Source organism: Emys orbicularis, chromosome 4 (genome assembly GCF_028017835.1).
Source record: "Emys orbicularis isolate rEmyOrb1 chromosome 4, rEmyOrb1.hap1, whole genome shotgun sequence".
NCBI lineage: Eukaryota > Metazoa > Chordata > Testudines > Emydidae > Emys > Emys orbicularis.
Window position 1 is genome coordinate 83,775,236 of NC_088686.1, and position 13,180 is coordinate 83,788,415.

At 40.0% G+C, this 13,180-nt stretch overlaps 1 protein-coding gene across 1 annotated transcript in view; it reads right to left on the reverse strand.

Moving 5' to 3' along the window:
- Window positions 1–13,180, reverse strand: part of CD44 (CD44 molecule (IN blood group)) — a 152,641-nt gene that overhangs the window by 55,599 nt on the left and 83,862 nt on the right. Inside the window, exon 4 of the mRNA XM_065403321.1 lies at window positions 2,126–2,291. Within this exon, the coding sequence (XP_065259393.1) occupies window positions 2,126–2,291 (166 nt within the window). The remainder of the gene's footprint in view (window positions 1–2,125; window positions 2,292–13,180) is intronic.

Genomic DNA, 13,180 nt, shown 5'->3' on the forward strand with positions numbered 1-13,180 from the left:
TAAGAGACTCTATCCAGTGCATGAGAGTCAAAAGTTAGAGATAGAAAATGCCTATTTGATCATTCAATACTTTCCCCACCACTGCAGGCCTGTCCCTCTGACTAGTCTTTCATTTGGCAGCATTTTAAATCATCCCTCCACTTCACTTGGGAGACTGTTATGTAACACTCACCATGGGGAATTTTTGCCTGATATTCCCTGGCAATATGGCTAGCATCATTCTCCCACTGCAGAGGCACACATATTATTCTGATTTATACCAGTGAATGAGCACAGGGCACAGTCCTGGTGAAAGGGCAACTAGGGCTGCAGGAGATCTTCAAAGATTGCCTGCCCATGCATTTGCAATTAATAGTAGCAGTGCGTGACATTAATATTGCATCACACTGAACATTTTCAAAGCACTGCACAAACATGAACTAATTTAATTATTTTGATACTAATTAAACTAATCACTTTCCATAGATATGATTTTGTCAATACTACACTAACATGAAAGCAATTTTATCAATTTCTCATGAATTTGCAGACTAATGCAAAGGGAAGAAAATTAAAACAGTTAAAGGACTGAGAAAAACAAAACAGCCTTGATTCAAATTTACAATAGACAATTCCACCTTCACATGTAATAACTTTAAACATGGTCATTTAGTTTAATTTTTCTTTTGGTAAATATTAGGACTCTCTTTAGAGGGCTGATAAAAAGTACAAGCTGGCAACATTCAAAGAGTTGAAGAGATGCTCACTGAGCTTTCTATCCCAATAACCTACAGGATGAATCCTGAAATCCCTACTCACTTCCTACTAAAGTTGAAATCCCACTGAAGTTAGTTGATCCATTTGACTTAAATAAGGGTTTTATTGCTATGAGTCTATATTGCTTGAACCCCCTCTGCACTTGAATCTTGTCTCCTTTCTACAGCTGCTTGTTTGGGATAACCTGCATAATTCATAGAGTCATAGATTATATGGCCAGGAAGGACAACTGTGTTCAGCTAGTCTGTCCTCCTGCATAACACAGACCATACATAGGACTTCCCTGAATTAATTCCTGTTTGAACTAGAGCACATCTTTTAGAAAAGCATCCAATCCTGATTTTTAAATTTCCTATGATGGCGAATCCACCACAACCATTGGCTGATTGTCCCAATGGTTAATTGCCTTCAGTGTTAAAACCTTGTACCTTATTTCCCATCTGTATTCATCTAGATTCAACAGCCAGCCATTTCCTCTTGTTATAGCTTTGTCTGCTAGTCTGAAGATTCCTGTATTATCAAATATTTGTTCCCCATGTAGGTACTTATAGACTGTAATCAAGTCACCCCTTAACCTTCTCATGATAAGATAAATAGATCGAGTTCCTTGCGTCTATCACTATAAGGCGTGTTTTCCAATCCTTTAATCATTCATGCAATTTTTCACTGAACACTCTCCAATTTTTCAACATCCTTCTTGAATTGTCCACACCAGAACTGGACAGAGTATTCCAGTAGCAGTCACACCAGTGTCAAATACAGAGGTAATATCATCTATTACTCAATATTTCACCTCTTTATATAGCCAAGGAATACATTAGCCCTTTTCGCCACAGTGCCACACTTGGAGATCATGTTCAACTGATTATCCATCATGATCCACTGCTTCCCAGAACAGAGTTCCCCATCCTATAAGTATGGCCTGAATTCTTTATTTCTAGATGTAGGACTTTACATTTGGCTCTATTGAAATACGTATTGTTTGCTTGCATCCAGCTTACCAAGTAATCCATATCATTCTGAATCAATGACTTGCCCACTTCATTATTTACTATTTCCCCAATCGTTGTGTCATCTGCAAATTTTATCAATAATGATTTTATATTTTCTTCCAGGGCATTGATAAAAATTTAAATAGTGTAGGGCCAAGAGCCAATCCCTGAAGGATCCCACTAGAAATACACCTGCTTGAATATGCTACTTCATTTACAACTACAATTCAGTCATGCTTTTCTACTCATAGGTGATGTGACCATCTAATTAATAGCTATTTAAAAGTAATTGCAGTTGGCACACCACATCGTCATGGATGGACAGACAGATAGCTATACATATTCACTATATATTATCTTCTTTATAATTTCCTTACCTGCAAGTTTCAAATCCTAAACTGTGAGCTTTCTTCATCTGGTCCATTGTTGGCAGGGTACTATTGAGAGCTTTGCAGAGTTCAACTGCCTCATCTCGTGTGAGACTGTAGCGACGATTTTTCTCAACATGGAAAACTCCTGCATATCTGCAACTTATATTAAATTCTGTTGATTAAAAAAAAGAAATTATTACAGTGATAATACTTGCTGTTTCACTGAAACCCTAGCAAGATTTAATTTCCAAGTACAATGAAGTTACAGAGAACCATCAACATCTGCCAGTTCATTAGGGGAGAAGGCTTGCACAATAAATCTGTTTTTCCAAACTACACTCAGATCCTTTTTGCTCAAACACCACATTAATGTCCAAGAACAGTAGCATAGTGTTTCTGTGAAGTGCCTAGCACTTTTGGGAACATGCAAAAAAAATCATCAGTCATCAAAAATCATCATTTGGGGGGGAGGGATAGCTCAGTGGTTTGAGCATTGGCCTGTTAAACCCAGGGTTGTGAGTTCAATCCTTGAGGGGGCCATTTAGGGAACTGGGGTAAAAATCTGTCTGGGGATTGGTCCTGCTTTGAGCAGGGGGTTGGACTAGATGACCTCCTGAGGTCCCTTCCAACCCTGATAGTCTATGATCATCAACAACAAATTGGTGCAGAAGATCTAATGGGACAGATTGCCAAGATATTTTAGAAACACATCTGTCTGGAAAAATTTTGGCTTCATTGTAAATATTCGTCAATGAAAATTTCCAAACTGCTGTAGTTCGCAACTAACCTGTTAATAAATATGTACCACATTCAAAACTGCAGTCTTGCAGATTTCTCTAGTTTTTATACAACATGCACCAGATTCACCGCTGTCATAATTAAGTGGTGCTCCATTGATATTGGTATAAAGTATATAGAAAGTGTACTGTTTGAGTCTTTGCAGCCATACTCCTATATCTAAGGAAATAGTGTCCAACAATCCAGGTCCATTTTAAATCTGCTTACATCTAAGCACCTCATTCATAAAGGGAAAAAACAAGAAAAGGTGAAAATGGTCATAATCTGACCATTTCTGAAATATACAGTCCCTGTATTAAATGATCTCATTCTGTTCGTTTCAGGGTTTAAAATTTTTCATGAAAACATACATCAAAGCAGAACTAACATCTGAAACTATTTCAGCATCAGCACAAGCAATAGATTCCTTTTGGCATGTCCTAGGTCAGGGCAGACTAGTTAGACTAGTTTGATATCATATGCCACAGCTGATGTAGAAAGCAAGTAAGCAGTGTGCAACAGTATTTCTAACTATAAAAGCACTGAGCTGCTAAATATATCCTCACAGATGAGCTCTAAGGAACCATACAGCCAGCTAGGGATGGTTAGAATACACCTAACTCACTTTCATTTGGAAGCACATTATGGACATTCGTTTCAGAGATATGGTCAACATCTCTGTGGGGCAGTGTGAAGTACCTTTTTCTACTGTGAACCACTATATCAATGTCAGTATACAACACAACAACGTAACTAACATTGTAAAGAATGCTGGATGTTAAAAATTTAATAATATCATAAAGCGCTTTGCCCATGAAAAGCACTATATTTGGCTAGAGCTAAGTAATTTTTCAACAACAATTATGTATTATTTAAAAATCTAGGTGCCACTGTTATGTGGCAACTCAAATGGGCCAAAGTCAGGAGTGAGTCCTGGTGCAATGTAAGTCTTCTTCCAGACTCTCAGCACTTCAGTTATATCAACCTAGTCTGACGTGAGGGTCATTTAGGGCTTGTCTAGAAAGGAGAAGGCTGCATTAGCCAGTGTAAGCCTAGCGACTCCTTACTAGCTTCCAATGTGGACACTCTCGCTGCTCACTAAGAGTACCACTGTGCAGTTTAGTTAATGAACTTTGTCAATGTGTTAAGCTAAAATATACAAAAGCACTCCTAGGCTATGTCTACACTTGGAGCTGGGGTATGATTCCCAGAACTCGTACACATATCCGCACTAGCGCTCGTCAAGCTAACATGCTAAAAATAGTAGTGTGGTTCCAGTAGCTCATGCAGGGGTAGAGTTGGCATAGGCTAGCTGTTCTGAATACATACCCAGGTGGTACAGGTAGGTTTCTATTCAGGGTGGCTAGCCAGCACCACCACTTGCCATTGCCCATGCCACTGTGGCTACACTACTATTTTTAGCGCACTCTCTCAGTTGGAGCTAGAGTGAGTGTATCTACATGAACTGGGAATCACAGCCCTAGCTTCAAGTATAGACAGCCCTTTAATGCACAGCAAGAGTGTCCACAAGGAGACTTAGTGTGAATTAGCTAGTGCACTTAAAATTCACAACTTAGTGTGCTGCATGCTAACTTTCTCATGTAGACAAACCCTTAGACTCACCTCTAAATTTGATCTAAATGTCTGAAAGCCTAACTGCACAATAAACAAAAATAAAAAAATTCAAACAAACAGAAATCTCTCCTACGGGCACTCAGCCTCCCCATTATTGACTTCCCACTGACTTCAGAGGTAGGACTTTTGAAAATCAGGCCACTTATTTAGGTCCATAAATATGAATTTAGGACTCTAACTTTAGGCATCCATTTCTAAAAGCCTTGATCATACCTCTGGCAATGGACCTGGGAACACTGAAAAAGTAGCACATTCAGCTCATAAGGGAGGGAAGTGCCTCAAATTGTGCTGTAGAGACTGCATCAGCTGGTGAAAGGCATAAAACTAGAGAGGCTCCACAGAGAACACCTCTCCATTCCTCTTTGGCTTGGAAAGTTAGAGGCTTCGAGGTATGGATGGTAAAGTGGGGAAAAGACTGTATGATCCGAAGAATACCCATAGACAAACAACAAAAGGAGTGAGGGGAAGAAGAAAGCAAACATACACAATGAACTGCTTTTTTGACAGTGGAAAAAAAGTAACAGCTCTGGAAGGTGGGGAAAGATTCAATATACTTCAAAGCAAAAAATAATTAACTCAGCTCCGACCCCACCCTTCCCTCAAGAGGAAACTTGACTGCAGCCCCAGACTAAAATGACAATCCCAGATCATGCAAAAACGCAGTTTATTCTTCCCAGCGAAGTGCGGGGCATGACTCATATTAATATTAGTAGGAGTTCCAACATGCATCAAAGAGAAAACAGATCCAATCTCCTGCACACATTGCAATGTCGTTTCTCTCTGGTGCCTACAAAACTAAAAGGTACCACATAATAATCTCTTCCCTATGAGCTCCAGAATGCAATCCCTAAACATTTGTATAGACACCTCTTCTGGATATATCGGCAGTCATTCTCCTTTAACTCCCACCGTTTGCCATGAGCTAGACAGCCAATGTTATTCTATAAACACACACAAAAATAAATGATAGTAATCAAAGGGTACTGCATAATCACCACTGTTGTAAACCACATGGAATATTTCTTCCCATATGGAAGTTGGAAACAAATAAGCAAATAGAACAGTAAATCAGACTCAGATTGTATGTATGTAAAAGGATTTTTATTATTTATACAAGAGTAACTGCACCATAAATGTACGTGACACTGACAATGTCCCTGACCTAAGGAGTTTAGAATCTATGGGCTCGATCCTGAAAACACTTACTACCAAGGCAGTGGGAGTAAATCATGGTGGCAAACATTGCACCAGGTATTACATGTTTCATCTCATGTATAAATTTAGGGCCAAATGCTGGAGCTAGGAGGGGGTAGAGAAAGGAAGGACAATGTCTAACAACGAGACATTGTGGTTTCTTCAGTTAGACCTGAAGCAGGAGGGGGGTGACTGACGGAATGGCAGACTAGTCAGGAAGCAGCTCTGACTTTAGGGACCCATCCAGAAGGAGCCACAACGATCAGAGTGGGAGAAGTTATTCAGCTTGGCTAGAGCAGAAGGGCTTGAAAGGAGATGAGAGCAGAGCAAAATGGCAGCTAGAGCTGTGTGGAGACCTGCAATTCCATTTGGTGAAGGATTTTGAGATTTTGACACCTGTCTTCATTCCAATTCCCCACAACAGAAAATTCCAGAAAAAATGCATTTCAGTTCAATCTCAGTATTTCATTTCAATTCTCCCTTTTTAATTTTTATATTATAATACACCTCTACCCCGATATAACACGACCCGATATAACATGAATTCGGATATAACGCGGTAAAGCAGTGCTCCGGGGGGTGGGGCTGCGCACTCCGGTGGATCAAAGCAAGCTCGTTAGAACGCGGTTTCACCTATAACACGGTAAAAATTTTTGGCTCCCGAGGACAGCGTTATATCGAGGTAGAGGTGTATGTGATTCAAAGCTGTAAACATTCAAAACAAAAAGTTGTTTGAAAACAAACATTCAAAAATTTTGTTCTGAAAACATCAAAACAAGACATTTTGACACTGTCAGAACATTTTTATCTGTTTTTCTCAAAAATGAAATATTGGCAAAAGCGACATGATTTTGCATTGTTTCAACTTTGACGGACTGCATTCTCTGACAGAAGATGATTCCATGTAAGTTTTTGCAACCAGCTTTAATGGTAGCCATGATGCATGGGCCTTTGATGCCAAGAATAAGAGCTTGTATATGATGCAGACTGGGAGAAGAAGCAAGTACGTTTTTCCAATATGGCTCAAGGCACCTGAATTGTGCTGGGAGGGGAGAAGCTGATGGGCTGCCTTAGCAATGGTAGTCAGAGGCATTACTCCTACAGAGTGCAGAAACAGGCATAAAGCCCCCCCAAGTGCTCTGCAGCACTGATTCCTGATGCTAGCAGAAAACAAGAGATGTGGCCATAGCCATGCACCCCACTCGATTGAAAAATGCCTCCTTCAGCGTGATCAGGGAAAGTGGCATTGCTTGCCACTTTACCCCTTGAGCTCTTAGGATGTAGGTGTAAGACTAAGGCTACATCTTCACTACAGGGGGGGGTCGATTTAAGATATGCAAATTCAGCTACGCGAATAGCGTAGCTGAATTCGACGTATTGCAGCCGACTTACCCCGCTGTAAGGACAGTGGCAAAATCGACCTCCGCGGCTTCCCGTCGACGGCGCTTACTCCCACCTCCGCTGGTGGAGTAAGAGCGTCGATTCGGGGATCGATTGTCGCGTCCCGACGAGACGTGATAATTCGATTCCCGAGAGGTCGATTTCTACCCGCCGATTCAGGCGGGTAGTGTAGACCTAGCCAAAGTGTGTGTTGCATCTCCCTTTAGTGACTGGCCCACATAGAGGGCAACAGTCTACTAACGCAGTCAGCTAATGGAGCTTTGGATCTGAGGGTTCCAGATTCAAAACTTGATAATGCATTCGGGGGGTTATAGCACAAGCTGCTGAATTATAGTTGTCTCCTGCACAAATGAGCTAGCAAAATCTGTAAATAATACATATTCCACTAAGTCTAAGATTCATTAATAAAATGGGCTATTATATCCTAGAGAACTATTAGGGAGATTAAGAGTAACAAACCTGGCGATTTCGGAACTAGTTATTAACTTTGGACTTATTTCTGGGGCTGTAGGAAACTTTCACTAAAAAATCAGAAATCACATAAAACTTGCCTGGTTTTGGGTTGTGCTACAAACCTAAAACTCAACTTAGCTTCACTGTAATGTTGAGTAAAGTCACAGCTCTTTGGAGTGAACCTTGGCCCAGATGTGAGCAAATTCGGGCTAATTTATTGTTCCAGATTATTATTATTTACATTATAATAGCACTCAGAAGCCCCAGTTATGTTTGGAACCTAATTTTGCTAAACACTCTACTCATTTCATTACAATTGGAAACCCTTTGACCCTGATCCTGCAAACAACTACACAATTCAACTCAGTGGGACTATTCACATGCCTAAAGTTACTCGTGTGTGTATTTGCAGGACTGTTTTCATCCCTATTAAATTCTAAAGAACTTTCCCATAATGGAATCCGTATTACTTTTGCTATAGCTCTTCTATATGCTGTTACAGCAGTTGGAAAGACCAACTTTACTTAACACTGCAGACATCTCTCCCCAGGAGACACTATGCATGAAACAAACAATATTTAGCACTCACATAATGCTTTACATTTGCAGTGTTGTACAAGCATTAACTTATCTTAACACCTTTGTGAAGTGGATATTATTATCACCATTTTACAAATGGGAAAATGGAGACACAAAAGCTTGCCCAAAGCTACACAGAAAGTCAGTGGCTGGATCAGAAATAGAGCTCAGCAGGTCCTGTTCTACAATTCTAAACCCTAATCTCTAGACAATGCTGCCCTTTATGTAGCGAATAATTGATTTCAGAAAAATGCTTCTATTCGTACTAGACTACGTAAAACCCTATTGAAAATAAAATGTAGGCTCTAAACTAAACCAACACAGTGACCTTTTCTTTCTTTAATGGTGAGAAAGATTCCAGTCTACTTGTGAACTAAAGAAGTGCCTGGACTGCCAAGTCCAGACCCAAATCTAAATCCAGATTCCACCTTCCCCAAAGTTCAGGGCTGTTCAGATCCAGAGTTTTGGGGTCAAATTCTTTGTTAGTAAAACTCTATTGACTTTACCAGAGTTGCACCAAGAGAGAATTTTGCCCTCAGTTCTGGCCCACTTGCACCCAACCAACATGTAACTCATGCTGTGCAACAAACTACTTTTAACACTTTCAACTTGCCTGAACTCTCAAAGGGTCTGATTCTAAACCCACTTACACTGGGATCAGAATCAATACCAAAATATTTCCTTCCACTGTGCCCTTCAGAGCTGGCATGGCCATGTTCTTTCCCTGACACCCTTGTGATGTGCTATAGCTGAAAGATGATATTGTTTAATAATCATTCTTAAAAGAGGCAAAAATTACACAACATGCCTTAATTGTCATCAGCATTAATCTTACCCGGACCACGAGACTTTGGTGACTCAACTTGAAGACACGGAATGCCCCAAGGATGTTTCTGATTTAATGAGCATGGAAAACATTAACACACACACACACATACACTCTCTCTCTCTCTCTCTCTCTCTCTCTCTCTCCTCCCTGCCTTTCCTGGGAGCCTTTGTCTTCTGTTTCTCTCCCCTTTCTGCTTATCACCCATAGGCATTGAGAAAGCAGCTTCAAATTCTTCCTTGATCAGCCCTCCTCTCCTAATCTTACCCCCCATCCCAATCTAAACCACTCCTGTCACCCCGTATGTCAGCACGCCTTGTCAAGGAGACTTATATCTGATTCAGCCTTGTTCCTTTCACGTAGCAGCTGCCTTGCTTGCTCATCTTCTGGACCAATTGCCTGTAGTGAGAGCTGAACCTCTTTAGCCAAAGCCACAAGCACACACTGTTATCCAGTGCCCACCATAGTGATCTAATGGGCTGAGCTAGGCTAAGGAGCTCTGCCTTCTCTTGGTTTGATATACCTCCAAGTCATTGGCACCACAGGCTTTTTAGCCACTGTCAACCATCAAACCAAGTTCAATCTTACATTTTAGCCTGTTTTCGCAACTCTTACTCACAGTGAGTAGCACTTACTCATGCAAGTGAGCTGATGTCTCTTTTCCACAAGGACTATTAATCACCCTGTCGGAGTTTTATTTTTTCTCTGCTTTTACTATTCAAGATACATTTCCTATCAGTGTAATATTCAGCGAGGATATTGTTTAATACTGTAAAACATTGTGCTGATAATTGCAGAACATGGAAGCAACTAGTAGCAGCAAGCCATTTGCAGGAACTTTGCCTCATTTCACAGAAAACCTTGAAGTGAAACGGTGTTTAGACACTCAAGGTCTTCAGGAAGTCTGGTCAGTAAAACCACGATGTTTGTTGCCATGGGGATTCAGGAAGTGCTCAGCTAGCTGTTCTCTTGGGGATTTTCTTTTTTGGGTTTGTGGTTCAAGATGATTGATAGGTAACCAGGACGTGATGAATGAAGACTGTGAGAAGACATGAAGCAAGGGTTTTGATAGCACAAATGATTTTCTTTCTACACACTTCAAGAGGATTCAGGTTTTATTGCTACAAATGTTGTCCTTGGTTATTAAACAGGCCTTGTGCTAATTGTGTTCTTTCATTGCATGCAGCTCTGCACGTGTTCAAATATCATCTCTTTAGTTAAAAAAATACAAAATTCTTACAAGAATAACTGTTTTCATTTCTGTCGTAGTACCCTACATCATTTTGTTTTGTTCTCATATTCTAGGAGGAATATGCACTTGGTCAACCTTTGCATTTGTATTTCAAGTACACCTCTACCTCGATATAACGCTGTCCTCGGGAGCCAAAAAATCTTACGGCGTTATAGGTGAAACTGCGTTATATCGAACTTGCTTTGATCCACCGGAGTGCGCAGCCCCGCCCACCCAGAGCGCTGCTTTACCGCGTTATATCCGAATTCGTGTTATATTGGGTCGCGTTATATCGGGGTAGAGATGTATTTGTATTTATTTGCACATGCACTAGTGGAGGACTTAAAATGCAAAGTGGGGTTTTGGATCCATGTTCAGACTTCCTCAAAGGTCAATTTTTTTGTAACCAGGGTTTCTCTCCAGCCAGTTATAGAAATGGGGCCATACAAGATTCAAAATTCCCCTGAGTTTTCGGGATTCGGAGCTGAGCTCCCAGTTCAAGCCCATCTCTAATTTGTGTTTATATTTTTCAAGGATATATAAAATGTCAGAATACTCCAGGGAACCATTTATGGAACCAAATTAAAATAGTTATTTCACACCTACCTGGTGGAAATGCCATTGGAAGTCAGGATCTCATGTTATTTGGATGCATTAGATGTTTAAGAAAAAAATCAAAGAATTATTAGAACACAAACACTAAGATATTCTAAAGTCAGCTAGTTTTGTCTTCCAGCAGAATTTGAATGAACAACTCCATCATTCGATGATTATTAATACCCTAGGATGCAGATGTGGAGTTAAGGCAAGGCCACATCATGACATTTCAGCTACCTTTTACCTTATTGTTTCCTGAGTAACCCAGAATTTCTTTACATTATATTATCGAAACATATGCTCTAGAGGAATGTATGGCTCAGCCAACTGTAATAGACTCTGTAATCGAATACAGAGGCTTCCACCTCTATGTCAGAGGTTGGAATAAAGCCCAGTTCATTAGTGCCTGAAAAATATCTGATAACGGTCAGGTTATGCAAAATGAGTCATTAGTCTAAGTACAGTTAGTAGTAGACAAGAGTCCACTTTTTTAAACCACACCAACGTTGACACCCTTCGAGGCTTTGTGGCCAAAGAAAGTGGGAACACTACACTCTATAGTGGGATGAATGAAATAATTTACTAGGATGAATAAATTCTGATCAAAATTAAAAAGTCAAATTCTGCAGAACCCACAATAATTTAACAAGGACACATCAAAGAAGCAGCCACTAAAAATGTACCAAATATAATCTGCTTTGTTTGCACGAACAGTTTGGCATTCATGTCTATGTTCAGTAATTAAAATGTCATTCAGGACAACAATAGAAAAAAACCCTGTGTTTCCCAGTATCCCAGTTGCCCATCTACAATGTGGCAGAGCAGAATTAAAAGGGGAACAAATTCAAAGAATGTTTTTTACAGTGAAACCCTTCATAGATTCAGTACCTGACTTCAGTTCAACTAATTAAAGGTGCCTTGGGTAGGCCTAAAAAGGCTTTCATCTCTAGGTCACTGGAGCAGTCCATTGTAGGACTCGGAGAGGCCCATATGAAGTGAGTTGGCATTCTACATCTAGCTCCTGGTGGACTGGTGTCCATGTAAGAATTCAGCTCAACACAAGTGACACCCTTTTAATTATTCACTACAAGGCTGATACGAAATTGAAACACCAACTGACTCCAAGAGATGCCTTCCAGAAGACAACACAGGCACATTAGTAGGGTAATATGTGGGAAGTTTCACTGTTGTTATCTATGCTACACCTAGTCTGTAGCTATTCTATTCTGTTTAGATCTTTATATTGCTCCCATCACTGTGATATTTGAAGAGAAACAGAGATCTTCAACTCCAGGACCATACATCGGTCAAATTTCACCAGCATTTCACTCACTTAAAAACCCCATAAAAAGTAATAATAATATTTACATATTATTGCCAAAAAAACAAAATGTACCTAAAGGACAGTGAAGAGGACTTGGAGGTAGGAGTTCTGTGTTCTATTCCTATACCTCTACCATTAACTTACTGTGTGTTTGATAAGTCATTTAACTTCTCTCCCAGTTTTCCCATCCAAAAATCGGGGATAATAATATGAACATAATTGAAAGGGTTGTTGTAAGGCTTAATGTTAATAAAGGGACTATATCAGTGCAGTGTTGTTATTATGATGAAATACACCTTTCACAAATATTTGTGACTCAGTTAATGACTAGCATAGTACAGTACTGGTATCCCCAAAATAGTACAAGAGTGTCAAATTTACCTAAGACCATGGGGCTGAGTTAGGCCCTGATTCACCAAAGCACTTAAAGCACATGTTTAAACCACTTGCATAAATCGTAATAAATTTGAAGCACACACTAACATGCATTGTTGAAGATGGATGAGAAAGGATTACTTGTCTGTTTAAAGTTAAGTAGGTGCATACGTGCTTTGCTAAATCAGCACTTTAAAGTGGTGAAATATGTGCGCCAAGAAACAAGAAGTTCTGTCCTTCTTTGTGTGATCAGAAAGACCATCTTTTAACATCACCAGCAGTGATATAGTTTACTAACCCAAGAAGACTGCAAGATTACACTTAAACTGCAACTCATTAGGGCAGGGACCATGTCTTCATACTTGTCTGTAGAGCAAAAGCGTGGGAGATACCGAGGTAAAGTCAAAATACTAAAATAAAAATATTATTGAAAAATATTAAATAGGAAAAAGCTGGACAGAAGGTCAGACAATAGAGAATGGGAGACAGAGAGAAACACCAGTCTGATATCAGAGAGCAACATAAAAGACTCTTACAAAGAAGCTGAAGTTATATGATTTTCAAGCTCTAAAGGGAGCCCAGCAGAGTGGGCTTTTCCTTAGGGAGTGGCCCTACTAAAGTACTGTTAAGCAGTCCAAGAGCTCCTTGCAAAGATTTTGTACAGTAGGT